This window comes from Bos indicus, chromosome 22 (genome assembly GCF_029378745.1).
Source record: "Bos indicus isolate NIAB-ARS_2022 breed Sahiwal x Tharparkar chromosome 22, NIAB-ARS_B.indTharparkar_mat_pri_1.0, whole genome shotgun sequence".
NCBI classification, from domain to species: Eukaryota; Metazoa; Chordata; class Mammalia; order Artiodactyla; family Bovidae; genus Bos; species Bos indicus.
In genome coordinates, this window is record NC_091781.1 from 11,631,532 (window position 1) to 11,659,153 (window position 27,622).

The window sequence follows — 27,622 nt, forward strand, 5'->3', positions numbered from 1 at the left end:
TAAGGGAAGGGGGCAGAAGGCTTCTTACTTGGTGGCCACTAGTGTTGGTTCTTTTGGGACTTGCAGTGAGTAATCATCAGTCAGTGGCCCTGGGAGGCTCCTAAAATTAGGCTTTCTTCACGAATATTCAGAGGTTCTCAGTGATCACCCCAGGACCTCTGCGTTGCTCCTTAGTATGAACAAAGTGCTGGCAAATGACTCCTTGGAACCCTACTTCATCTCCTGCCCCTCCCTGTGGACCCCCACATTGTATCTCTTGGGCTGGCCTCCCTTACAAGACAGTCCAACTAGCACAATCATAGCAGCACATTAGCCCAACTGTCCGCCTTCTTTCTGCTTGCACCCCAAGAGCTGGTCACAGCTAGAGAGCATCATACTGGCGGCTCTCTTCTCTGAATCCACAGTCAGCAGTACTTCCTGAGTCTTTAGCAGCACCTTGTATTCCTACCAGCTTTTCAAGTCAGCTTGTTTTCCGATTCTCACTGGTGGCTATTTCTCAGGTCCACTCTGCTTGTCTCCCTTCCTCTTACCCCCTACCAGATAGCTTCTCATCCTCCTCTCAGAGAAAGAAAAAGCCATCCTATGGCCACTCCTCAAATTTCCCACCAGGAAAACTTTAACCTACACTCCCTCCTCCCCTGGGTGGGGATCTGGGAGCAGCTGAGCGGAGCGTCTGTCCCTCCCTTGACTTTCCTCTCCATTCTTTCTTCTTAGGCCTGGGGATTGAAGGTGAGCAAGTGGTGCCTGGAAGGATGGGAGGATTTCCCACAATGGAGGTGGAGCCATCATGGGGGAGGCAGGTGCTCTGGGTGTTGGGCACAGCCTGCATGAAGGCAGGGGGTTGGCTCATGCGGAGATTTTCCCAGTCTGCCTTGCCCCTTCTGTTCCTAGGGCCTATGGCCAGGTGTGCCCCAGTGGTAGAATGCTGCTCCCCCTCATCCTACCCAACCCCAGGACCTACCCACCCCATTGTGACACTGCTCCCTGGACACCATGGAACCCAAGGGTTCTGCTTCCAAGGGTCCGGCTGGGCCTGGATTGTGGTCAGGTGGGCCCTGGCTTTAGCTTGTGGTCCTGTCTCTAGGGAGGAAGGGCTGGGAGGGTGTGAAGGGTTTCGATTATGATGACACCCAGGAATTGTGGGGCCACATTCTCAGTATAGATGTTGACAGGAGCCTGCCGGACCCTGTTCAACTGTGGGAAGTCTATGGAAGAAGACTGCCCTCCCAAGAAGCGTGAGTTCTAAGATGTAGCATCTGGCCATTTCCTGCCCTCAGAAAGGGGGCTGCTCCTGGCTGTACCTCCCTGTCCCAGGCCTCAGTTTCCTCTTTTTATATTGGGAATCAGTTGCTGGGGCCTGTCCACTTGGTTGGGGACCTTTGGGAACAAATGCTTCAGGTTCTTGCAGACTGTCAGGCCCCTGTTGGGCATTCAGGTGATGCTTGGGGGACACTGAAGGGAACTCTACCAGAGAAGCTGGCTCCAGGCCCCAAACTAAATCTTTGTGAGCAAAACAAAAGTTCTCTCCATCCCTCCCTCCTTCACTCCCCTCTTTCCCTCCCTCCCTAGGAAGTCTCCTCTATTGTGTGACACCCTCTCCAACCTTACACACGTACACACTCTGCTAGTTTCCTGTTGCTGTTGTGACAGATTACCACAAACTTACTGGCTTTCAAGAACACAGAAGTATTATAGTCTTGCAGGTCAGAAGGCCAAAATAGGCCTCACTTGGCTAAAATTAGGTGTCACAAGGCTGTATTCCTTTCTGGAGGCTCTAGTGGGGAATGTAGTTCCTTGCCTTTTCCAGCCTCTTGAGACTGCCCACAATTCCTTGGCTAATAGTCCCTTGTATCTACAAATCCAGCAATGGCTGGTCAAATCTGGAGAGATATAACTGAAGTGTATTCATTTTCACTGCTGTATTGTATGCCATTAGAGAAATATACCACAGTTTATCCCTTCCTCTCTTGATGGGGTTTCTGGGCTCTTTTCCCCACCTCCCATATTTGGAATGTATTATCATGAATATTTTGATACTCTTCTTGGATCATGTGTACAAATGTTTACCCAGAATATACAAGTGGGAATAGAATTGCTGGGTCATAAGGTGTGAGGTTGGGTCTTCCCTGGTGGCTCTGCAGTCAAGAATCTGCCTGCCAATATAGGAGACACAGGAGACACAGGTGTGATCCCTGGGTGGGGAAGATCCCCTGGAGGAGGAAACAGCAACCCATTCCAGTATTCTTGCTGGGAAATCCCATGGACAGAGGAATCTGGAGGGCTACAGTCCATGGGGTCACAAAGAGTTGGACACAACACACACACACTCAAGGTGTGAGGATATTCAGCTCTACGAGACAATGCCAAATTGTTTTCCAAAATGGAACCATGAATACTCCTGCCTGAAATGTATGAAAAATGGATATTGAGTATTGTCAGACTTCTTAAATTTTCTCAAGCAAAGTGTAAATTGTGGTCTTGATCTGCATTTCCCTTATTATTAAAGAGATTGAGCATCTCTTCATATGTTTGTTTATATTTTCTCTTATTGAAAAGCCCATTCATGTCTTTTGGCCATTTTTATATTGTCTTATTATTGATTTGTGGCCTCTTTACACATTCTTGATCCTTTTTATCCCCCGACTGATGCATGTTTGTTATATATTCTCCCAGTTGTGTGGTTTTTTACTTTACAATGTTCATTTTTGAGTAGTCAAATTTATAATTTAAAGGTTTTTAAAAATTATGTTATTTATTTAGTTTTGGCTCTGCTGGGTCTCTGTTGCTACATACGAGCTTTCTATAGTTGTGCAGAATGGGGGCTACTCTCTAATTGCAGTGTATGGGATTCTCATTTTGGTGGCTTCTCTTATGGAGCACAGGCTCTAGGCACATGGCCTTCAGTAGTTGCAGCCCAGGGGCTCATTAGTTGTGGCCCAAGGGCTGGCAACCCACTCCAGTGTCCTTGCCTGGAGAATCCCAGGGACGGGGGAGCCTGGTGGGCTGCCGTCTATGGGGTCGCACAGAGTCGGACACGACTGAAGCGACTTAGCGGCAGCAGCAGCAGCAAGGGCTATCAGGTATATTTGCTTGTTGTTGCTCTTCAGTCACTAAGTCGTGAGAAATTTAAGAAGCAATTCCAAAAAAAAAAAAAAAAGAAGAAGCAATTCCATTTACCATTCCATCAAAAAGAATAAAATATCTAGGAATAAACCTACCTACAGAGGATGAGATGGCTGGATGGCATCACTGACTCGATGGACATGAGTCTGAGTGAACTCCAGGAGTTGGTGATGGACAGGGAGGCCTGGCGTACTGCGATTCATGGGGTCGCAAAGAGTCGGACACGACTGACTGAACTGAACTGAACTGAACTGAAGGAGACAAAAGACCTGTATTCTGAAAACTATAAGATGCTGATGAAAAAAATCGAAGAAGACATAAACAGATGGAAAGATATACCATGTTCATGGATTAGAAGAAACAGTATTGTCAAAAATGAGTATACTACCCAAGGCAAACTACAGATTCAATATAACCCCTATCAAATTACCAATGGCATTTTTCACAGAACTAGAACAAAAATACTCAAAATTTGTATGGAGACACAAAAGACCCCACCAAATAGCCAAAGCAATCTTGAAAATGAAAAATGGAGCTAGAGGAATAAGGCTTCCTGATTTCAGACTGTACTACCAAGCTACAGTCATCAAAACAGTATGATACTGGTACAAAAATAGAAATATAAATCAATGGAACAGGATGGAAAACTCAGGAATAAATGTGTGTGTGTGTGTGTATATATGTGTGTGTGTGTATATATATATATATATATATATATATATATATATATATATAAAGGACTCCATCTAGTTAGTTCACACATCCATTACCTACCTATTTATTTATTATGATTTTTGGTGAGAAATTTATGTTCTGCTGTCTTAGCAGATTTCAATTATGCAATGTAGTGTTATCCACTATAGTCACATGTTTTTACATTATATCCTTAGGCCTATTCATCTTACAGTAGAAAGTAATTATTCTTTTACCAACCTCTCTCTTTTCTCCCACTCCCAGAAATCACTTTCACTTTGTTTTCACTTGTCTGACTCTTTTTTAAACAAAAATTCTGTATATAGGTGATAAGCCTGTGGTATTTGTCCTTCTCTGTCTGTTGACTAGTGTTAATGCCCCCGAGATCCATCCACGTTGTCACGAATGACAGGATCTCCGTTTTTTCTCATGGCTAAGTAGTATTTCATTGTGTGAAATGAAATACCACGTTATCTGTATCCATTCATCCACCGATGGACACGGTGTTGTTTCCGTATCTGGCTGTTTTTGTTCACTGTTTCCATTTCTGTCTTAACTTTATAATCTTTTTCCTTTATTTGGGTTTATTCTTTTGTTCTTTTTTCTCTTATGATGAGCATTTAGTTCTTTAATTTTCAGTCTTTCTGATTTTCTATTATAAAGCAAGTTAAAACTATACATTTTCCAGAGTACCACTTTTTATATCGCCCATAAGTTTGATATGAATGGTATAAAGTTTTATAATTTTCACTTATAAGCATTTGTGTTGTTATCACTCAACTTTTTCATAGTGTAAAATTTTTCATTATGATCTCTTCTTTGACTTCTGAGATATTCAAAGTTTTTATTAACTTAAAATATGTATTCATAAAATTTTAGAAAAAATATATGTATATTACATGTTCATGGATTAGAAGACTCAATATTGTTAAGATGTCAGTTCTTCCCAAACTAATCTATAGATTCAATATAATCTCAATCAAAAGCAGAGCAAGCTGTTTTACAGATATCAGCAAACTGATTCTAAAGTTCAGATGGAAAGACAAAAGACTTATTAAGAGATATTCAACACAGTAATAAGAAAGAACAAAGTTGGAGGCTTTAAAGACCTGATTTTAAGACTTCCTGTAAGGTTTTCCATAATCAAAATACATGGTATTGGCAAATAGAATAGACACACAGAAACATGAAAGAGAGTAGATGACTCCAGAAATAGACCTGCCTAAATATAGTTAACTGGTCAAAGGAAAAAAACGCAATCCAATGGAGAAAGGATGGTCTTTTCAACAATGGTATTGGAATAACTGGATGACCATATGCAAAAATACAATGTAAAAAATATTAATGTACACACAGATCTTATACTCTTTATAAAAATTAACTCAAAATGGTCATAGACACAAAACTATATAAAACTTCTAGAAGACAAACTAGGAGAAAATCTAAAAGGTTTGGCAGTGAATTACTAGATACAACAGCAAAAGCAAAATCTATGGAAGAAAAAAATGATAAATTGGATTTTATTAAAGCAAACTTCTGCTCTGCAAAAGATGCTATTAAGAATAAAAAGGGAAGTCACAAGCCACAGAAAATATTTGCAAAAAATATCTAATAAAAGGTTTGTATCCAAAATATACAAATAACCCAAAGCTCAACAATGAGGAAGTAAACATCCCAATTTTTTGAAATGGGCACAGAAGATACATGATAGCAAATAAGCATATGAAAAGATGCTCAACATTATTTGACATTGTGCATGCGTGCTAAGTTGTTTCCATCGTGTCCGATTCTTTGTGATGCCAGGCTCCTCTGTCCATGGAATTGTCCAGGCAAGAATACTGGAGTGCGTTGCTGTGTCCTCCTCCAGGGGGTCTTCCTGACCCACTGGCAGGCAGGTTCTTCACCACTAGCACCACCACAGAAACCCTATTTGTCATCAGGGAATTGCGGTTTAAAAGAATGAAAAAATAAAAAGAACACATCTATTAGTATGGCTAAGGTCCAATAAACCATTATCAAGTGCTGGCAAGAATGCAGTATAACAAGAATTTTCATTCATTGCTGGTAGGAGTGCAAAATAGTACAGCCACATTGGAACAGTTTCCAATTTCTTACAAAGCTAAACATAGTTTTACCATATGACCCAACATTTGTGTTCCTAGGTATTTACACAACCCACTTAAAAATTTTGTCCACAGAAAAACCTGCATGCAAATATTTATAGCAGCTTTATTCACAACTGCCAAACACTGGAAACAACTGAGATATCCCTCAATAATAGATGAATGGAAAAAAAACCAAAACTGTAGTACATGCGTACACTGAAAAATAATATTCAGGGATTAAAAAAAACCAAGCTATTAGGCCATGAAAAGGTGTGAATGGCCCTTCAATGCATACTGCTGAGTGAAAGAAACCAGTCTGTAAAGGCTATATACGCTATAATTCCACATCGATGACACTGCAGAAAAAGCAAGATACATGTAAAAAAGATTAGTCATTGAGAGGGGTTTGAGAGGAGAGAGCAGGGTTTAATAAGTGGAGAACAGATTCTTTTAGGGCAGTGAGACATCTGTCTGATACAGTGGATACATGACTCCACACATTTGTTAAAAACCCATAGAACTTTACAGCCCAAAGAATGAACTATACCATATACAAAATTTTTAAAAATTATTTAAAAGCTGGAGGGATCCCAGGGTGGAATGCAGACTGTGATGGATTAATGTAACTGTATTACGCCTGTGTGAAATATATATTTTAAATTAACCATTTGTTAGTGATTTCTAATTTAATTACATCATAGTCAGAAGATGGGACTTCCCTGGTGGTTCAACAGTAAAGAATCCGCCTGCCAATGCAGGAGAGGCGGGTTTGATCCCTGGCTCAGGAAGAGTCCCTGGAGAAGGAAATGCCAACCCATTTGAGTATTCTTGCCTGGGACATCCATGGACAGAGGAGCCTGGAGGGCTGCAGTCCATAGGGTCCCAAAGAGTCAGACATGATTTAGTGACTAAAACAACAACAGTCAGAAGATAGGTCTAGGACTTCCCTGGTGCTTCCCTGGCTAAGACTCCACTCTCCCACTGCAGGGGACCGGGGTTCAGTCCCTGATCCTGGTCGGGATGATCCCACATGCTGCACAGCTGGCCAAAAAGAAAAAAAAAAAAAAAAGAGTTATATGATGTCTATTCTTTGAAAAGATGTAGAAGCTCTATATAGTGAACAAAAATAAGACCAGGAGCTGACTGTGGCTCAGATCATGAACTCCTTCTTGCCAAATTCAGACTTAAATTGAAGAAAGTAGTGAAAACCACTAGATGATTCAGGTATGACCTAAATCAAATCTCTTAACCATTATACAGTGGAAGTGCCAAATAGACTCAAGGGATTAGGTCTGATAGACAGACTACCTGAAGAACAGGCAAAGGTTTGTGACATTGTACAGGAGACAGTGATCAAGACCATCCCCAAGAAAAAGAAATGCAAAAAGGCAAAATGGTTGTCTGAAGACGCCTTACAAATAACTGAGAAAAGAAGAGAAGCAAAAGGCAAAGGAGAAAAGGAAACATACACCCATTTGAATGCAGAGTTCCAAAGAATAGCAAGGAGAGATAAGAAAGCCTTCCTCAGTGATCAATGCAAAGAAATAGAGGAAAACCATAGAATGGGAAAGACTAGAGATCTCTTCAAGAAAATCTGAGATACCAAGGGAACATTTCATGCAAAGATGGGCTCAATAAAGGACAGAAATGGTATGGACCTAACAGAAGCAGAAGATATTAAGAGGAGGTGGCAAGAATACACAGAAGAACTATATAAAACAGATCTTCATGACCCAGATAACCACGATAGTGTGATCACTCACCTACAGCCAGACATCCTGGAATGCGAAGTCATGTGGGCCTTAGGAAGCATCGCTATGAACAAAGCTAGTGGAAGTGAAGGAATTCCAGGTGAGCTATTTCATATCCTAAAAGATTATGCTGTTAAAGTGCTGCACTCAATATGCCAGCAAATTTGGAAAAGTCTGCAGTGACCACAGGACTGGAAAAGGTGTTTTAATTCCAATCCCAAAGAAGGGCAATGCCAAAGAATGTTTAAATGACCGCACAATTGCACTCATCTCACACGCTAGCTAAGTAATGCTCAAAATTCCCCAAGCCAGGCTTCAACAGTATGTGAACTGTGAACTTCCAGATGTTCCAGCTGGATTTAGAAAAGGCAGGGGAACCAGAGATCAAATTGCCAACATCCGTTGGATCATAGAAAAAGCAAGAGAATTCCAGAAAAACATCTAGTGCTTTACTGATTACGCCAAAGCCATTGACTGTGTAGATCACAACAAACTGTGGAAAATTCTTAAAGAGATGGGAACACCAGACCACCTTACCTGCTTCCTGAGAAATCTGTGTGCAGGTCAAGAAGCAACAGATGGAATCAGACATGGAACAACAGACTAGTTCCAAATTGGGAAAGGAGTACATCAAGGCTGTATATTGTCACTCTGCTTATTTAACTTATATGTAGAGTACATCCTGTGAAATGCTGGACTGGATGAAGCACAAGCTGGAATCAAGATTGTGGGTGAAATATCAATAACCTCAGATATGCAGAGGATACCACCCTAATGGCAGAAAGTGAAGAGGAACTAAAGAGCCTCTTGATGAAAGTGAAAGAGGAGAGTGAAAAATCTGAGTTAAAACTCAACTCAGAAATTCAGAAAACTAAGATTATGGCATCTAGTTCCATAACTTCATGGCAAATAGATGGGGAAACAATGGAAACAGTGACAGACTTAATTTTCTTGGGCTCCAAAATCACTGCAGATGGTGACTGCAGCCATGAAATTAGAAGACGCTTGCTCCTTGGAAGAAAAGCTACGACCAACCTAGAAAGCTTATTAAAAAGCAGAGACATTACTTTGCCAACAAAGGTCTGTCTAGTCAAAGCTATGGTTTTTCCTGTAGTCACGTATGGATGTGAGAGTTGGACTATAAAGAAAGCTGAGCACCAAAGAATTGATGCTTTTGAACTGTGAGAGAGTCCCTTGGACAGCAAGGATATCAAACCAGTCAATCCTAAAGGAAATCAGTCCTGAATATTCATTGGAAGGACTGATGCTGAAGCTGAAACTCCAATACTTCAGCCACCTGATGCGAAGAGTTGACTCATTGGAAAAGACTGATGCTGGGAGGGATTGGGGGCAGGAGGAGAAGGGGACGACAGAGGATGAGATGGTTGGATGGCATCACCGACTCGATGGACATGAGTTTGAGTGAACTCCAGGAGTTGGTGATGGACAGCGAGGCCTGGCGTGCTGCTATTCATGGGGTTGCAAAGAGTCAGACACGACAGAGTGACTGAACTGAACTGAATATAACTTTTACATCCTTTTACTCTCAGCCTTTCATGACCGTATGCTTTAAGTGTACCTTCTTACAGAGTGGGCTTCCCTTGTAGCTCAGCTGGCAAAGAATCCACCTGCAATGCAGGATACCCAGGTTCGATCCCTGGGTTGGGAAGATCCCCTGGAGTGGAAACAGCTACCCACTCCAGTATTCTTCCCTAGAAAATTCCATGGACAGAGGAGCCTGAAGGACTACAGTCCATGGGGTCACAAAGAGTTGGACACAACTGAGCAGCTCTCACTTTTGCAGTGACCATTTGTCATCAAAATCAGGACACCTGTGGGAGGGAAAGGGGGCACTATGATTTATTACAGAAGCATAAAAGACAGAAAATGGGTATGTTCTGGGAAAATGGGGAAATATTGGCTGCCCAAGATTGCCTGGAGAAATAACAATAACCTCAGATATGCAGATGACACCACCCTTATGGTAGAAAGTGAAGAAGAACTAAAGAGCCTCTTGATGAAAGTGAAATAGGAGAGTGAAAAAGTTGGCTTAAAGCTCAACATTCAGAAAACTAAGATCATGGCATCCGGTCCCATCACCTCATGGCAAATAGATGGGGAAACAGTGGAAACAGTGGCTGACTTTATTTTTCTGGGCTCCAAAATCACTGCAGATGGTGACTGCAGCCATGAAATGAAAAGACACTTACTCCTTGGAAGGAAAGTTATGACCAACCTAGACAGCATATTGAAAAGCAGAGACATTACTTTGCTAACAAAGGTCCATCTAGTCAAGGCTATGATTTTTGCAGTACTCATGTATGGATGTGAGAGTTGGACTATAAAGAAAGCTGAGCACCAAAGAATTGATGCTTTTGAACTGTGGTGCTGGAGAAGACTCTTGAGAGTCCCTTGGACTGCAAGGAGATCCAACCAGTCCATCCTAAAGGAGATCAGTCCTGGGTGTTCATTGGAAGGACTGATGTTGAAGCTGAAACTCCAATACTTTGGCCACCTGATGTGGAGAGCTGACTCATTTGAAAAGACCCTGATGCTGGGGAAGATTGAGGGCAGGAGGAGCAGGGACGACAGAGGATGAGATAGTTAGATGGCATCACCAACTCAATGGATATGAGTTTGAGTGAACTCCGGGAGTTGGTGATTGACAGGGAGGCCTGGTGTGCTGTGGTTAATGTGGTTAATGGGGGACATGACTGAGTGACTGAACTGAACTGGACTGTTTAAAAACAGCATATTAATTTGATTTTTAGAAAGCTGAAACCAACTATCTTTTTTTAAAAAATGACCGTTCTTTTCAGCCTTTGTGGTTTTCATTATTTATTTATTTGGCTGTGTCAGTTCTTAGTTGCATCATGTGGGGTCTTTGTTATAGCCCTTGAGGGCTTCTCTTGGTGTGTGGCATGTGGGCTCAGTTGCTCCACAGCATGTGGGATCCTAGTTCCCTAACCAGGGATCGAACCCATGGAACCCATGTCTCTGCATTACTAACCGGCGATAATCAATGTACTTTGATTCATTCTTCCAATCACGTTTATTGAATTCCACTTTTTCTACATTTCTTTTTTCTTTTCTTCACTTTTTCTGGACTGAGGTTTGGGTTTTGTTTTTCTCTTTAGTCTTTTTCCACTACTCTTTCTAGCTATACTATTATAGTGGTCATCCTTAAAATTTTTATCAAATGCAAATGTAACTTTGAGGCACTTCCCTGGAAGTCCAGTGGTTAAGACTCTGCGATTCCACTACAGGGAACATGGGTTTGATTCCTGGTTGAGGAACTAAGATCTTGCAAGCCAGGAAGCACAGCCGGAAAAAAAAAAGTAACTTTGAAATTTTGGCATCTTTCTCCTCTACCTTGAACAATAGAAAGATTTTAAGATAACCCAGGTTCTGATCATACCTATCCTAACATATATGATTGCTACCCACCATCTTATCTTGTTTTTTTAATTCTACAGTTGAACAGAGCTTTTATTATTTACTGCAATATTTGATTGCTCACCACTGCATCTCAGGTTGTCCTGACATAATTTTCTTCCTCCTAATCCTTTATTTTTTTCCCAACAGTTTAAGACCCATTTATTAATGAGTTCCTCTTTTACACAGTTTCTGAACTCCTTTTTCACTACACCGTATATCCCTGATCCAAACTATTCTCTTTTTTTGGCCATGCTACACAGCTTTCGGGATGTTAGTTCCCAGATAGGGATTGAACCCAGGTTCTTGGCAGTGAACACTCAAGAGTCTTAACCACTAGGCTGCCTGGGAATTCCCACCAAAACCATTTGCTTGACTTTTGTGTTATAGGATTTTGCATTTTCGCATACATTTCGTTTTATTTGGCGCATCCTCCTCCTTATCCTTTAGAAGTGCCATCAGTGTGTTGCTGCCTCAACATGTGACTATAACTGTATTTTACTCTAATTCTTGACAGATAATTTTGTTGAGTAAGCAGTTTTAGGTTGGCTGTTATTTCCTGTCAAAATGTTGAAGATACTCTTCACTCTTCCTGGTTTCCTTGTTGCTTAACAACTTCTGTTTCTTTTTTAAAAAAAGAAGAGTCAAAAATCTTAAACAGTGATTCTTCAACATTATAAAGCTATTTATAACAGTAATTAAAGTAGTGGTAACATTTCACCCTTATAAAAATGTAACAGGCAGATATGCCTAAGTTTAGCAGCTAAGAAGAAGAGCAGGAATGTAAACATGAAACTTCATAGTGTTTTGTTAGGTAACCCAGAGTGACCACAACCCTCTGTACATGGAACAGAGTAACTACAAATGAAGCTGGGAGAGTAGGCTGGGAAAAAAAGAAAAAAATGTAACAAGCTTAAAATCACAACTTAGATCTCAATGGTTCAAATGTCTTATCTTACACAGAAAGGATTTGGTCAGTTTTAGTATAAAATTCCTCCAAAAAGAAAGTAAAAAAAATTATCCAAATATATTGTCCACAAGTTTTGTTTCTTAACAAAAGACTGCATTTGTCCATGATCTCTCTTCTCTCTGTTGTTCACTATGAGGGCTACTCCATTTCTTCTAAGGGATTCTTACCCACAGTAGTAGATATAATGGTCATTTGAGTTAAATTCGCCCATTCCAGTGCATTTTAGTTCACTGATTCCTAAAATGTCGACGTTCACTCTTGCCATCTCTTGTTTGACCACTTCCAATTTACCTTGATTCATGGACCTAACATTCCAGGTTCCTATGCAATATTGTTCTTTTTAGCATCAGACTTTACTTCCATCACCAGTCACATCCACAACTGGGTATTGTTTTTGCTTTGGCTCCATCTCTTCATTCTTTCTGGAGTTATTTCTCCACTCTTCTCCAGTAGCATATTGGACACCTACCAACCTAGGGAGTTCATCTTTCAGTGTCCTATCCTTTTGCCTTTTCATACTGTTCATGGGGTTCTCAAGGCAAGAATACTGAAGTGGTTTGCTGGGAGAAATATCAATAACCTCACATACGCAGATGACCACCCTTATGGCCGAAAGTGAAGAAGAACTAAAGATCCTCTTGATGAAAGTGAAAGAGGAGAGTGAAAAAGTTGGCTTAAAACTCAACATTCAGAAAACTAAGATCATGGCATCCAGTCCCATCACGTCATAGCAAATAGATGCCAAAACAATGGAAACAATGACATACTTTATTTTGGAGGGCTCCAAAATCACTGCAGATGGTGACTTCAGCCATGAAATTAAAAGACACTTGCTCCTTGGACGAAAAGCTATGACCAACCTAGAAAGCATATTAAAAAGCAGAGACATTACTTTGCTGATAAAGGTCTGTCTAGTTAAAGCTATTGTTTTTCCCATAGTCACATATGGATGTGAGAGTTGGACTATAAAGAAAGCTAAGCGCCAAAGAATTGATGCTTTTGAACTGTGGTGTTGGAAAAGACTCTTGAGTGTCCCTTGGACAGCAAGGAGATCAAACCAGTCAATCCTAAAGGAAATCAGTCCTGAATATTCATTGGAAGGACGGATGCTGAAGCTGAAACTCCAATACTTTGGCCACCTGATGCGAAGAGCCAACTCCTTGGAAAAGACCCCGATGCTGGGAAAGACTGAAGGCAGGAGGAGAAGGGGATGACAGAGGATGAGATGACTGGATGGCATCACTGACTCGACAGAGATGAGTTTGAGCAAGCTCTGGTAGTTGGTGATGGACAGGGAGGCCTGTCATGCTGCAGTCCATGGGGTCGCAAAGAGTAGGACACAACTGAGTGACTGAACTGAGCTATCTTCTCTCTAGATGTTTTTGAAGATCTTTTCTTTGTCACTGGTGTTCTGCAGCTGTGTTACAGTGGATTTCTCTTTTATTTATCCTGAGTGGGATATGCTGTTTCCTGAGTCTAAGGATTTGTGTTTTTCAACTTTTAGAAAATGATTGCTTTTATCTCCTTAAATATCAACTCTCTCTTTCTCCCACTGAGCCTGCAACTGGATGCATGTTAAATCTTCTATCTTCTTCTTCTTTTTTTTAATTTACTTTTTTGGTTGCGCTGGGTCTTCATTGCTGCACAGGCATCTCTAGTTATGAAGAGCGGGAATACTCTCTAGTTGCGGTGCACGGGTTTCTCCTTGTTGTGGCTTCTCTTGCTGCAGAGCACAGGCTCTAGAGCACAGGCTCAATAATTGTGCACAGGTTTAGTTTCTCCACGGCATGTGCAGTCTTCCCAGACCAGGGATTGAACCTGTGTCCCCTGCATTGACAGGCAGATTCTTAACCACTGTACCACCAGGGAAGTCCTCTTCTATTGTCTCATTCATTTTGTGTTGCATCTATTTAATCTTCCCTTTAGGGTGTTTATTTGAACAACAACTTGTTATTCCGTACTTTTAACTTTACAAGTTGTGTCTTCACTCCAAAGTATCTGCTATTTGCCTCTGATTGTAAGTCCGTCTCCATAATTGTAACTTCCACCTCCTACTCTCAGAATGACTTAACTTCTCAAGAATTTGATAATATTTGTTTCGAGTCCTTGGCTTCATCTTAATCTGTGAGAACCTTGCCAGCTTAGTTTGGAGAAACTTTCCTTCCGAGCAGACTTGCATCTACTTTTGCTGATAGCCAAGTGGTACCCCAACCCAAGATCTCTTCAGCTCTGCTGAGGGTTTCTGCTCAAAACAGAGTTTTAAGCTTAGGTCCCCCCACTCCCTTGTTGCTGTTCCAAGGTAATATCCTTACAGTCAGTTTTGCTACCTCACTTCTCCACTTTGCGTGCCTTTCCAGCTCGGCATGCTACTGCTGTCCAATACCCTACCATTTTGGCACCCCATGGCACCATTCCTGGCTCCCCACCTCTGCAGCCAAGGCTTCTTGCCACCCACCTTGGCCTCAGTTCATGGCCACTTCTAAGCCAAAAAAAAAATTTTTTAAGCAATGATCCCCGGAGACCTCTCCTATCTTTTGCAAGACTGGTTGTGCCTCAGCTTGTGTGTGTGTGTATGTGTGTGTGTACGTGTATAAACAAAGTTTCTACTGTGGGTAAGTTTCAGGGGATCTCCTCAGGACTTAGCTATTCATGATAACAGAGCATTTTCTAACACATTAAAAAATCTTAAGTGTTCTACATGTCACCAACAGGTGGGACAATGGGGGACAAATTAAGAAATTTCCGAAACAGAGGAGGGAACTACAGAGGCCATTGAGGTTGGGATCTAAACTGTTTTCAAGCCAGAGAGGCCACTTTCTGGCCAGTGGCTCCCACACTGGCCTCTGATGTTCTGAAAAGTGGTGTCAGTGAAGACTGAGCTGCATCCTTTCTTTGCAGAGATGGCAAAGGAAAACAGCCTCAAGATAGAGTTCAAATCCCATCCTCATCCCAGGAACCTCCACCAACACGACGGAGCAGAAAGCCCCCGTTCCTGTTCTCTGGATATGCTATTACAGAGATTGAGGGCCATAGATGCCCAGGATGATAAATTAACCAACATTATGGATGTGGTGGGGGAGTTTGGCACATTCCAGCGGAGGCTGGTGGCCCTTAACTTTATTCCCAACTTCTTGGCCTCCTTCTTCATGTTTGCTGATATCTTTTTGTTCACACCCCAAAAGCCCTATTGCAACACCAGCTGGATACTGGCAGTAGACAGCAACTTGACAGAGGCTGAGCAGATGAATCTGACCCTGCCCCGTGCACCCAATGGCAGTTTCCTGACTTGCCTCATGTACGTGCCTGTGGAATGGGATCTGCATTCTATCATCCAATTTGGCCTCAATCACACAGACTCATGTCAAAATGGGTGGATCTATCCTGAAATGAAGAGGCGGTCGCTGATAAATGAGGTATGCCTTGTCCTGAGTTGTCTGAAGCTACCCCAGGGCCCCAGAGATGTGCCTTCACCCTCACTGAACAGTGGGGGGAAAACTGAGACCCACGAAGGTGAAGCATTTGGCCAGGGCAGAAACAGGATTCTTTCTGCCCAGCCCTAGGCTTACCAATCTTAGCCAGGAAGCTCGAGTAGGCTGGGGAGTATGGGCAGGTGGTGGTGTTTGCCATCTGTCCAGGAAATTGCTTCTGGAGTTGTGGCTCTGCCTTCAAAAATCACAAAAGTTAGAGAATTGGGGAAAGAACAGCTTTGATCTGGTACCTCTTAACAGTTTCTCAGCCTAAGCTGTTAACCTGGCCCTTTCACAGCATAGGTCTGCCCAATCTGATTCTCTAGCCTGGAGCCTAGCATCTGTATTTGGGAAAGAGTCTTTGGTGATTCTGGCCTTCGCTCAGTCACCTGTCCATCTATCCCCTTTCTTGGCCTGTGTCTCCAGTCTCTCTCTCCAGCCCTAGTTCCTCGAGTCTGCTAGATGTAGGTGGGATGCAGAGGTAACGCAGCTGAGGCCTGCTGCACACAAGTTACCTGCCATTGCCCCTGGCCCGTTTTGCCTAAAAGCCCACCCTGGGTGGAGGCTCAGTCTCTGGACCTAGAAGGCCCTGGGTGGAGGCCTGTGGCCAATCCCTGCATATAACCCCCAGTTTGACTTGGTGTGTGGCGGGGAACCAAACAAGGAAATCGTGCATACCATGTTCTTGGCTGGGCTCTTGACGGGGGCTTTCTTCTTCGGGTTCATAACTGACAAGTAAGTCTTTTGGAGTTTCCTCTGGGCCCTGGGACATCCCTCCCTCTTCTTCGTGGCCGTTCAGAGCCAATGAATCTCAATTTAAGGGAGGCAAGGGAAGGGGCACTCCAGAGGCGGGTGGACGGCTCAGGATCTGGTCCTGAGTGCGGAGTGGGGCCACCCGCAGAGATCCACGGTCTCGGCGCAAGCGCCCTTCCACTCCTGCAGGTTGGGCCGCTACCCCACCATCCTGCTGTCGCTGCTGGAGCTGATGATCTTCGGCTTCGGGACAGCCTTTGTCAGCAGCTTTAACCAGTATATATTCTTCCGCTTTTGTGTGTCCCAGGCCGTGGTGGGCTACGCCATCAGCAGCTCGGCTTTACGTGAGGCGTGAGGCAGGGCGCTGGGGGCGGGGCGCTGGGAAGGGGGTGGGGCCGGCGTGCACCTGCTGGGAACCCACCGGACAGTTAGGGTTATGGCCCAACCTGGCAGCCAGTGGAGGCTGAGGGATGCCAGAAAATCTGTGCCCACATTGCCCTTGCACCATCATCCCCCTGGTACCCCGCACATCTCCCGCCCCTTCACACTCCCTGCTTCACCTACATGGCTTATGCCTATTCAACTCTTAAGAAAGCCCAGGTCGCTAGTAAGCACGTACTGACTCCTTTCATCCTGGCAACTGTCTATTCAGCAGGGACTATTCTGCTATTCCTTTAGCTGAGGAAGGTATTTGAACCTTGGGAAGTTAACCAACTTGCTCAGGGTCACACGGTAGTTGTGTGAAAGAGCTGGGATTTCTGCCCCCCACCCCCAACCCGTGATGCAAAACTCCCACGCACCCATACATTTATTGCTGCCATGGCCTTGTGTGAAACCTGCTGGGGAACTCCGCTCCCGCTTCCCACTGGGAAATTTCCAGAGTCCCAGCCAGAGGGAACTGGGTCCTCCACAGAGGCTGAGCTCTAAGTGGCCAAAGCACTGATGCACTAAGAGTAAAGACAAGGACAGTGACGCCTTGCATGTGTCAGGCCACATGTGAAGTCCTGTGCCCAGGACCAGGCCTTCTCAGTGATAGGTGTGTGGTCAGGCAGGAGGTGTTTAGAGGGAACTTCCAGGATGAGGACAAAGTGGAGGCTACCTCTGTGGTTGGGAGCTCGGGCGAGGGCCTGCAATGTGCCCTGGGGACACTTAGGCACTCTCTGTGGCTTTGAAGTGCTGTCTCTGGACCCAGATCCCAAGCAGGCAGGAGAACGCCAGTCCCTGAGCAGAGCTGGGGCATCTCAGAAGCCTGGGTGTGAGGGCAGCCTTGTGAACCCTGAGCTGATTACGATTTTGTCCTTTGCATAGTCACCGAGTGGCTAATGGGCATGTACCGGGCCTACGCCTTCATCCTGGGACACTGCTTTTTCGCCATGGGAGTCGTTTTCCTGACAGGACTTTCCTACAGCCTTCCCCACTGGCGGCTGCTGTTTCTGTTGGGAGGAACACCTATATTCCCCCTCATCTGCTATATCTGGTGAGCAAACAAATATAGGACATGCCACAAGGATGGGTCTGATGGGCTGGAGACTAGGAAGGTGGGGAGTCCGTGAAGGGTTGGAGTGCATGGGATTTTCCCTGGGAGAAAGTATATGAGAGGAGAAAGAGACAAGGCAGACCCTCTGGAACCCCAGCATTTATGCCATCAGAGGAGATCCTCAAAGAGATATCAGAGAGGTGGTCAGAAAACCAGAAGAAAAAAATGTTGAAAGGCAAGAGTTTAAGGATTAGGGAATGGTCAGAGTTGAAGGCAAGAAAGGTGAGACGCATCTGTTGGTCTTGGTGACCTTGAGGTGGCTTCTGTGGAGCCAGAGGAGATTGAGGAGTGAGGAGGCCCTGAAAAAATAGAGTCATCCAGGTGGCAAAAGGAGAGGAACAAAAGAGAAGGCAGAGAGGGAGAAAACTGAAATCACCGTGTTAAGGGTTTGGCAGTTCTGGGTGAAGCAAGGATCATCTTGCCACAGAATGTAAGGACAGACTCCCTTTCTCCAAGACTGTGCTTTTCATCAGGCTTGAGTAGATGACTTGAAGACTGTGTCTTTCATGAGTAGATGAGCAACATGGGGAGAGAAAGAGATTCAAGACTCTCACTTCCACGAACAGGAAATTTCTAGCCTTTCTAGTTGGCAAAGGAAGATGGCCACTGGGCCGTGGTGGTTTTTTTTTTTTTTAATAATAAATGCTGTCCTGAAGGTGGTAATACCTGTCTTTAGAAGGTGAGGTTATCAGACATTCTTAACAGCTTTAGGAATTCAGCTGAAATTTCAGGTAAAAAAGTTCCATGTTATATTCGATTCTTCCTTTTTTCTCTGATTTCATTTTTTAATTTCATTTCCCTTCTTCCTCACCCTTGATGCTGAAAACTCAGCCTCTGTGCACCAATGGCAAATCAAATCTTAGAGACACAGTTTTGAGTGAAACAGAAAAGAATAAGCCTTATTGCAGGCTCCTGTCGCAGAAACTGTCCCAACCCGAGAGGATTCAATGAGGAGTTTTATAGTAATGGTTCAAGGGCGGAGTTGCTAATAAGATTAGGGTATGTGCAGGAACTATACTCCTCTAATCTGGTTTCAGGTAATATTAAAAAAAAAAAAAAAATATATATATATATATATATATATATATGTGTGTGTTTGTTTGTTTTATGTATTTGGCTGTGCCAAATCTGTTGCAGCACATGGGATCTTTTTAGTTATGGCACGTGGGATCCCTGACCAGGAGTCAAACCCAGCCCCCTGCATTGGGAGTACAGAGTCTTAGCCACAGGACCACCAAGGAAGTCCTCAAGTAATCTTTTGATGAGCTTCTCTGGTTCCTTTAATTGGGCCTTAGGTAGTCTTCTTTGGAATGAAGAGTGCTGACAGCTTCCATTTATTGGGGGCTTCATAAAGAACTCAGAAGATATTGTTATGTGTATCCCTTGAGGCTGAGCCAGGACCCTGCCCCAAATCTGCACTGCTGTTTCTTGGCTGCTCCTTCCTTGTTTCTGCATCCCCTCCCTTCCCTGATTAGTCCATTGGCATTCAGGGACACTCATGGAGGTTGGAGTCTGTTCCCTACAAACAAGAAACGGGGGACACAGAAAGGTTTCCAACCCAGGATCCTCACAGGGTCCTCCTCAGTTTCAGCCTCTCCTATGCTTTCAGTGCCAACTATTCCACATCTGAGGGCTGGGGTCTCCAGGGTCCTCTGAAGCCAGGAGCAAGGTTCTCTGACCTCTCCAGCTGTGCGGCACGGGCCTTGCCTGCCCAGTCGGCCCACTTCATCCACTTCTGGGCTTCATGTACTTGCCAAATCTTTCTTCCCATCTCTCCTACTTGAGGGTTGGTATCTTTTTTCACTCCTTTTTTAAAAAAAATTTATTTATTATTATTTGATTGTGCCAGGTCTTAGTTGCAGCATATGGGATCTTCCATTTTCCTTGTGGCATGCAAACTCTTAGTTGCAGCTTGGGGGATCAGGCTTGACCCCTGGGTCCAGAAGATCCCCTGGAGAAGGAAAGGGCAACCACTCTGGTATTCTTGCCTGGAGAATCCCTGGTACAGAGGAGCCTGGTGGGCTACAGTCCATGGGCTCATAAAGATTTGGACATGACTGAGCGACTAGTTCCCGTATGAGGGTTCAAACTCGAGCATTGGGAGCATGGAATTTTAGCCACTGGACCACCAGGGAAGCTCCTCACTCCTCTATTTCAGTAGGCATGTGGTCAATCTCCCATCTTTTTGGAGACATCCCAGTTTAATGACTTGAGGACAGTTTTGTAGCCTTAGAATGGAGGAGGATAACAGGGTGACTGGTTGCTGGCCCCTTGGGGGGCTGCAGGGGGTAGGGAACAGGAGCAGGGGCAGGTAGAGGGGATGAAGTTGTCTCTAGAGTCCTGGGTGTGTGTGTACAGTGGCCAGCTGCAGAGTCCAGGTTGGGGCAGGAAGAGGGACAGTTACAAGAAATCAGCAGGGGCTGATGGCAAGGTTTTGTTGAGAGTGCCTTTCCAGGGGACTGAGGTTCATACTAGCTCCGCCTCTGAGAGTTTGGGCAAGCCACTAGGCCCTGAGGCTGAGAATACATTGGGAATAGTCATACTAGATCTGGGTTGGGCAGAGGATTAACAGACTGATAAAATAAGGACACTTAAGAAGTGCTTTAAATGTTAAAATGTGTAGGTTCTTCAACTTGGAAGGATTAGGAAGAACCAAGGACCTAGGGTTATTTTGAGGTCAAAGGCAACGGGAGATGTAACCAGGAGGAAGTGGGCTGGAGTAGAGACCTCCATTCACCCAGGCAGGCGCTGGGCCCTGCAGTCAAAACTGGGGTCCTGTCTCCCATACTCTCCAGGCTATTAGGAGATAGGAAACAGGAGAATCCCCAACTACGAGAACGAGGCTCTAACAGAGGATGTGGATGCAGAGGGAAGAGGCCTCAGTATGTCTGGGCAGGTGTGGACAACCCCTAAGATAGAAAATAGCTGTTAGAGGTGGCTGAGGGGGACAGAAGCTGTGGTGCAGAAGCAGCCAGTGGCCGGGGTGTCACTGAGCAGTGGTGGATACTGTAGAATGGCTTGGGCAGGAGTGGGTATGGGAGTCCAAAGATGATGGTCACCTTCAAAGCCTCCAACATCTGAGTCACCTCATGCTGGAACAGAATGGCCATGGCTGAGGCTGGGATGGGGCCATCTTGGAGTGATGGGTAAGAGAGGGATGGGCCATGCAGGATTCTTCCAGAGTCCCCACGGTGGCTGATAATGAAAGGAAAGCTGGAGGAGGCCAAGCAAGTGCTGTGCTATGCAGCTGGTGTGAACAAAAAGACCATTCCTTTAAGTCTGCTGGATAAGGTAAGAGACCTCTGGCCTGGAGTCGGGGCCCGGGCAGGAGGGCTACATGGGACCTCGGCCCAGAGGGTGTCCCCAGCCCACTGCTTGAGGAAAAGAGTGATGGCAAAATGGAACCCTGCCAGGGAAAAGCCAGAGGCCAGGCTGGCCCTGGGAGGCAGAGGGCAGGGAACCTCGTGAGTCCCGCTGGCGGGGAGCAAGCTGGGGTCTTGGCCCTGCTGTGGCCGGTCCTGCTTGTCCTGTAGTTGCAACTGCCTGGAAAGAAGGTGGCTTCGGCCTCTATCCTGGACTTCTATAGCAACAAGGACCTCCGCAAGTTGACCTTGGTGATGTGCAGCATATGGTGAGTACCCGGGGCTGGCGGCAGGGACTGCAAACGGGCTTGCAGTTCAGGGATCCAGGGAGAGAATAGATGTTGGGGGGCCGGTGGGGGAGCAAGGCCTGAGAACCCTGGTGCAGCCCGCAGAACCCAGATCTCTGTGTTTGTTCCTGTCCTCCATGGCCACCCTGCCATGCTCTCCTCTGCCTGTCTTTATTCCTGGCCCTGGCTTTCCGTGTGTCTTTCTTGGAGTGTCTCTCTCTTCCGGTAATGAATTCCAGGTTTGCCGTCGGTTGCAATTACTACATGCTGGGCCTCAAGATAAAGGAATTGGGTGTGGACATCTACCTCACACAAGTGATTCCTGGCATGATGGAGGTGCCCGCCCGGCTCTGCTGCATCTTTCTCATCGAGCAGTTGAAGAGGAGACGAACACTGATTGTGACTTTGTTCCAAGGTGCCATCATGTGCTTCCTTAGCCTTACGCTCCCATCAGGTACAGCCTCCACAACCCCCTTTCCGCCTCCCTGATGGCACCCCCCAACCTTCTAGCTTCCTCGAATCCCTTCCTCGTGCCTCCTGCCCCTATCCAGGCAACACAACACCCTGGGGGTCAGCCTGTTGCATCCACAGCCCGCCAGCCCTATAGTGGCCCTAGCACTTCCTGAGAAGGGAACCATTCTCTAGAATGGGTGAAGAGGGGCCTCCCAGGACAGGGCACTGGAAGGTCCCAGGGTCCTGGGAGGGTAAGAGGTGCTGTTCAGAGGAATCGTCCTTGGGCAGGAGAGCGGGCAGCCTTCTTCCCCTCGAGTCCTACCCACATCAATAATTAAATGCGAACAGAGGCAGTAGAAGTAGTCTTCAACTGCCACCCCAGCCCTGTGTCATCTGTAGCCTCACCAGGAAAAGCTCAACTGCCCACTGAAGACTGAGCATAACACTGGGCCAAACTCTCAGGAACAATTCTTGCATGGAGGCCACTCATTCCCAGGGGGGCCCCATGCCCCGTGCCCTGTCAGTTCAGAACCAGGGAAGGAAATGGGAGGGCGGACTCTCAGTATTTTCAAAATTGCAGAGTCCTAGAACAATGCATATGCCCCAGGTCACCAGGCTGGCAGAATGTGGCAGGGCTGAGATGTGGACATTAAGATGTCAGCATTCATTCACCTGATCAGAATGGGTACCACAGGAGCCCCCTCAGCCTCTGGGGCCAGGGTCAGGGAGGCTGTGTCCAGGATCTGCCTCATGGCATTCCCTTACTCTCCCTGGGGGCTGCAATTTTGTGTGTCTTGACCTGGACCCTTTCTCTCCCTCTCCTGCTGTTGGCAGTGTTGACTGGCTAAAACAAAACAGAAGAAACAAAGCCATTATTCAGTTTTTATTATTCAGTGGTTTTTTTTAAAATGTGGGTCTATAATGATTTAAGCAGAACTGTCTGAAACTAGACAGACTAGGAGGAAAATCCCCAGTAAACAAAACTAGGTCTCCAGTTTCATCCCAGAGCCAAGTGAAGCCAGACCCAGAGCTGGGCATGGGGAGGAGGCCTAGGGCAGGGTCCCGCAGAGGCTGGTAGGGGAGGAGCTGGAACTCCTGGCTCCAGGTCAGTGAGCCTGGGTTCAACTCCCCTAGGCCTGAGGAATGGGCTTTCCCGAAATCATTTCTGCCTCTTCCAATGTATAATCTGGCTCCCCAGAGTTGGGCATCCTGGAATGTCTAGCCATTCAGGCCCCGGGGACTAAATGCCCCCTTACCCCTCTCTACCTGGCAGAGAATGAAGGAGAAGTGGGGAGAGCCCTGAGCAGGCAGCCAGGCACACAAGATGCCGGGCTGGGGCTGAATGGATGCTCCAGAAGGAGCAGGCGGTGGGGTGGGGGAAGCTGGGCCTCGGTGAACCTGTGGAGGATCACAGAGAGCCTGGAGGCAGGGATGCAGGAGTGGAGTCCACACAGTGGGTGCTGGCCGAGAGCCCACACGGGCCCCACTCTACTGACCAGCTCTGCCTGCTCATGTACTTATTCCCTCTAGCAGACTGACCCTTCTCTGAGTCTGCTGGCCAGCTGACCAGGTGGTGGGGGGTGGACTGTCCAGATGCCTTCTGAGGGGGATTGAGGGAGGGCCAGTGGGCAGGCCTCCCCAGGCTGCCCCGAGGGAAGGGTGGCCACAGACTCAGGCGGCTGCATTGTCTGGCCACAGAGTTGAAATCCCTCGTGGTCTTGATAACCCTGCTTGGAGAGTTCAACCTGGCCGCCTCCATCACCATGTTCTACATCTACACTTCTGAACTCTTCCCCACTGTCCTCAGGTAGGGGGCCTGGTGGGTGATGGTGGGGGCGGGGTATGGGTGGGGGTGGGCAGTAATAGAATGAATAACAGCAGCTGAGACTGGGCATTCACCTGGTGACAGGCACCCTGCTCAGTAATTTACATGGGTTACTCCATTTAGCTCTCACCCTAAATATCCCCCTAACACCATCATCAACCCTAATTCAGACATGAAATCAGAGCGGTAAGGGCACTGGCTCAAGGTCAGACATAGCAGATGGCAAACGTGGGATTTGGACCTAGGCTGTCTGACTCCAGTCCCTGACTTGCACTGACTGCCTAAACTGTGTCTGGGCCACTCTGAGGTTCAGGCCCTTCTCCAGAGGAACCCTTGATGATGGCTGTAGTATCCCCCTCCCCAGCCACCCTCACACACCCACACTATGGTGTATGAGCCTTATAATTCTCCCACTCCTGGCTCCATAAAAAATTACTACCTACCTTGCAATAACAAGGAACTAAATTCTCCAAGTTTGCACAGTGAGTTGGACAGGGTAGAGATGAGGGTGTGGGATTTTGGGAAGCTGCTTTTCCCACCCAGTCCAGTCGCTGGGCCCAAAAAGCCTCCAAATGAACTCTCACCTCCCCTTCCAGGGCAACAGGTCTGGGTCTAGTGTCTCTGGTCTGGGCAGCTGGAGGCATCTCTTCTTTGACACTCGTCAGCCAGAACATTGCCATCTTAGCCATCATTCTCTGCTGCCTCTCGGCCCTCGTGGCTTTGTTCTACTGCTCCAGTATGCCAGAAACGCAAGATCAGCCCCTGCCTGATACCCTGGAGCACATTGCCCCACATACAAGGTGAGTGTGCGTGGCTTCTGGACTCTGGCCAGAACAGGGCCTGGTTTTCAAGCTGTTGGCCATGAGAGCATGTCAGACACTATCCATCCCCGCCCTGCTGCCAGGAGGCCTATGATACCAAGGCTACTCTGTACTCACACAGACTCCCTCGCTCTCCTGGGTGCTGCCACCTGCCTTGGTCCAGCCCAGCCTCTGCCAGCTCCCATCCTGTCTGGCTCTCCTGACCCAGCGTGGGGCAGACCTTCTTCTTTCCTCATCCCCTGATGCCTGTCTACACGGGTGATGCCCGTGGCGATGCTCTGGGCTTCCTCCCCTCCCAGGGCACAGAGGACTGGCTTGGAATCATCTTTCTGAGTATTTCTCCAATCCTTTCTGAACTCCCAGTTCCTCAAAAAGGACCCAGTCTTTTATTATGATTTTTTTTTGCCCATACCACCACACAGCATGGATGGTCTTAGTTCTCTGACCAGGCATTGAACCTACACGCCCTGCAGTGGTCGTGTGGATTCTTAACCAGTAGGCAGCCCGGGAAGCCACCAAAGGGACCCAGTCTTGATTGATGACTCTGGCCTCTTGGCCCCAGTAGCCCAGGACCCCGCTTGGGAAATGGGCTCCACCCAACTGCTTTATGGACTCTCTGGTCTCTGGTCTCTTAAGTGCCCCTGGAGAAGGCTTGTCAGGATTGGTAGAAACACTCCTCCTAGGATTTAGGCCAGCAGAGCCCACAACTCTCTCCCTGGACCTGAGCAACAGGGAGGGGCAGAGGCTGCCTGATGTCTTCCAGTGCCCTCTGCTCATAGCACAGGGGCCTCTGCCACTGGCTTCCTCAGTCCTCCTCCCCACCATCGGTCTACTTCCCTTGTCTCCTTGTTTAAACTCTCATTGACAGCCCCTGAGCTAGGCATGGTACCAGAGCCGGGCTGTCAGAGGTAAGAGGTTCCAAGGCTTGAGCGAGGGAGACAGATATGCAAACAGTTTTCACCAATGGACTCTGACACAGGAATATACAGGACCTATAGGAACCCCAGGAGGGAGGAGCTTTACTTTAGGGATTTGGGGCAGGCTTCCCAGAAAAAGGGATATTTGAGTAGGGCTTTGAAGGATGAATAGGCGTTTGGTCCGTTGTAGAGAGGGGGACTGGCATGCAGCAGAGGGACAGCATGGTAACTAAAAGCACAGGCTCCGGAGCCAGGGAGCCTGGAGCTCTATTCTGCTCACACTCGCCAGCATGTGCACAGGGAGGTGACCTACTACCTCTGAGATTCAGTATCTGCGACATGGGATGATAACGTGCATGGAGCATTTCCCATGTGTCAGGGCCTGTTCTCATTGCATGCCTTTCCACCTGTGTCCTAACAGTCACCACGTGCAGTAGTGACAGGCAGGTCCTGTCACTATCCCTCATTTTACAGCTAAGGAAACTGAGGCATAGAGAGGTGAAGACATAGACCCTAGCCTTCCTCTCTCATAGGAATTGGGAAGGTTAAAGCCAAATGAAGGGGTTGGCGGGAATTCCCTGCCATTCCAGTAGTCAGGACTCTGTGATCTCACTGCCAAGGACCTGGGCTTCCATCCCTGGTCGGGGAACTAAAATCCTGCAAGCCGTGTGGTGAGGCCAAAAAACAAAATTAAATAAATAAATAGTAGAGTGGTCGGCACAGTGGCACAAGGCAAGTGCCCAGTAAATGCCAGTGATGAAGATGGTAAACGGCATCCCAAAGATGCAGAAGAGCAAAGGGTTTGACCCGGGTTGGGAGATGCAACAGGCCTGATTCTGGAGGCGAGGACCCCTCCTAGGCTCACACAGAAGCTTGGCTGGGGACCCACCAAGGCATGGGAAAGCCCCGCCTCTCAGGAATACACAGCCAGGCCTGGCCTGTTTTCTCAGCTCCTAAAAGGATGCAGCTCAGACTTTTTCTCCAACAGTTTCTCCAGGAGCATAAGCGAGGAACTCTCGAATGAGGACATGTTGAGTGACGATGTGACGGAGGAAGCGGCCAAGAACACCATTCTCAACGCCAGGTTGACAAGCATAGACCACGATGGCCTCTCCAGCCCGTCTTTGCAATCTAAAGAAGAGACAGTAGACAAGGAGGAGGACTGAGCACCAGGCCCTGCATGCCCTCGGGTGGGAGCTGAGTGGCTGGATATGGGGCTGTGAATTCTAGGCCTATTTCGACTTGGGGGGCAGGGTCAGTCCTGCTCCAAGGCCAGCCCTCCCACCTCTCAGGGAGCTAGTGTGTGATTCATTCCAATAAAAGTACCATGTTTCACTTGAGATGACTAGGTCAAAATTCACTGTGTCCAGAGGACCCAGGGGCCCAAGCCTGGAGGAGAGTGGTCCTTGATGTCTCCGCTGGCCTCTGGGGACAGCGAGAAGTCATCTGATTGGAGTGTGGGGGTGGGTCACGTCTGTGAGGGCCAGGACTGGGAAGGGCAGCACTCACCTCCATGCTGCCCACATCCTTCAGCTCAGGTGTCCACTAGTGTGGCTGGGCTTCCTGCTTCGGGTGTAGGCTGGGGACAAATTCCACAGGCCCACCCCTGTGTGCGCACCTGTCAAGGGAGGGGTGGAATGTAAAGGAATAATGAGAAGGTCTCCCATTTGTGCCATGGCACAAGGCTTTCTCATGCCATCTTTCCTTTGCTTTTCCCAAACTCCTCTTGGGGATTACCTATCTCACTCTCATCCTGTGGAGAGGGGAGGGCTGTGTCTTCCTTGATGATTCCATCCCAACTCACCTCTGACCTCCACCACCCTTAGGATAATCCTCAAACCCCAGCTCACAGTCCCAGCTGCCCTGGAGGTGAGTCTGCCTTCCCAGTCAGTGTATGGGCTCTTTCAGGCAGGGCCCAGAATTTCTTATCCACTGGTCAGACCTAGAAACATTTGGGTCAGGCCCTGGGCTCTACTTGGAGAAGGCAATGGCACCCCACTCCAGTACTCTTGCCTGGAAAATCCCATGGACAGAGGAGCCTGGTAGGCTGCAGTTCATGGAGTCGCTGAGAGTCAGATACGACTGAGCAACTTCACTTTCACTTTTCACTTTCATGCTTTGGA

The 27,622-nt window shown here is 46.7% G+C and overlaps 1 protein-coding gene across 2 annotated transcripts; it reads left to right on the forward strand.

The window, feature by feature from the left end:
- Nucleotides 1–979: 979 nt before the first annotated feature.
- SLC22A14 (solute carrier family 22 member 14) lies at nucleotides 980–26,833 on the forward strand. 2 transcript variants are annotated; one of them, XM_070776058.1, is made up of 11 exons: nucleotides 980–1,235; nucleotides 14,976–15,490; nucleotides 16,176–16,279; nucleotides 16,487–16,641; nucleotides 17,606–17,774; nucleotides 21,005–21,125; nucleotides 21,368–21,465; nucleotides 21,723–21,937; nucleotides 23,635–23,743; nucleotides 24,358–24,561; nucleotides 26,488–26,833. In XM_070776058.1, exons 1-11 carry the CDS (start codon nucleotides 1,163–1,165, stop codon nucleotides 26,663–26,665), a joined length of 1,941 nt encoding a protein of 646 aa, XP_070632159.1. In that variant the 5' UTR covers nucleotides 980–1,162; the 3' UTR covers nucleotides 26,666–26,833. The 2 variants fall into 2 exon arrangements, with proteins under 2 accessions (XP_070632159.1, XP_070632160.1); XM_070776059.1 differs by having other exon boundaries at nucleotides 26,497–26,833.
- The last annotated feature ends 789 nt before the right edge of the window (nucleotides 26,834–27,622 follow it).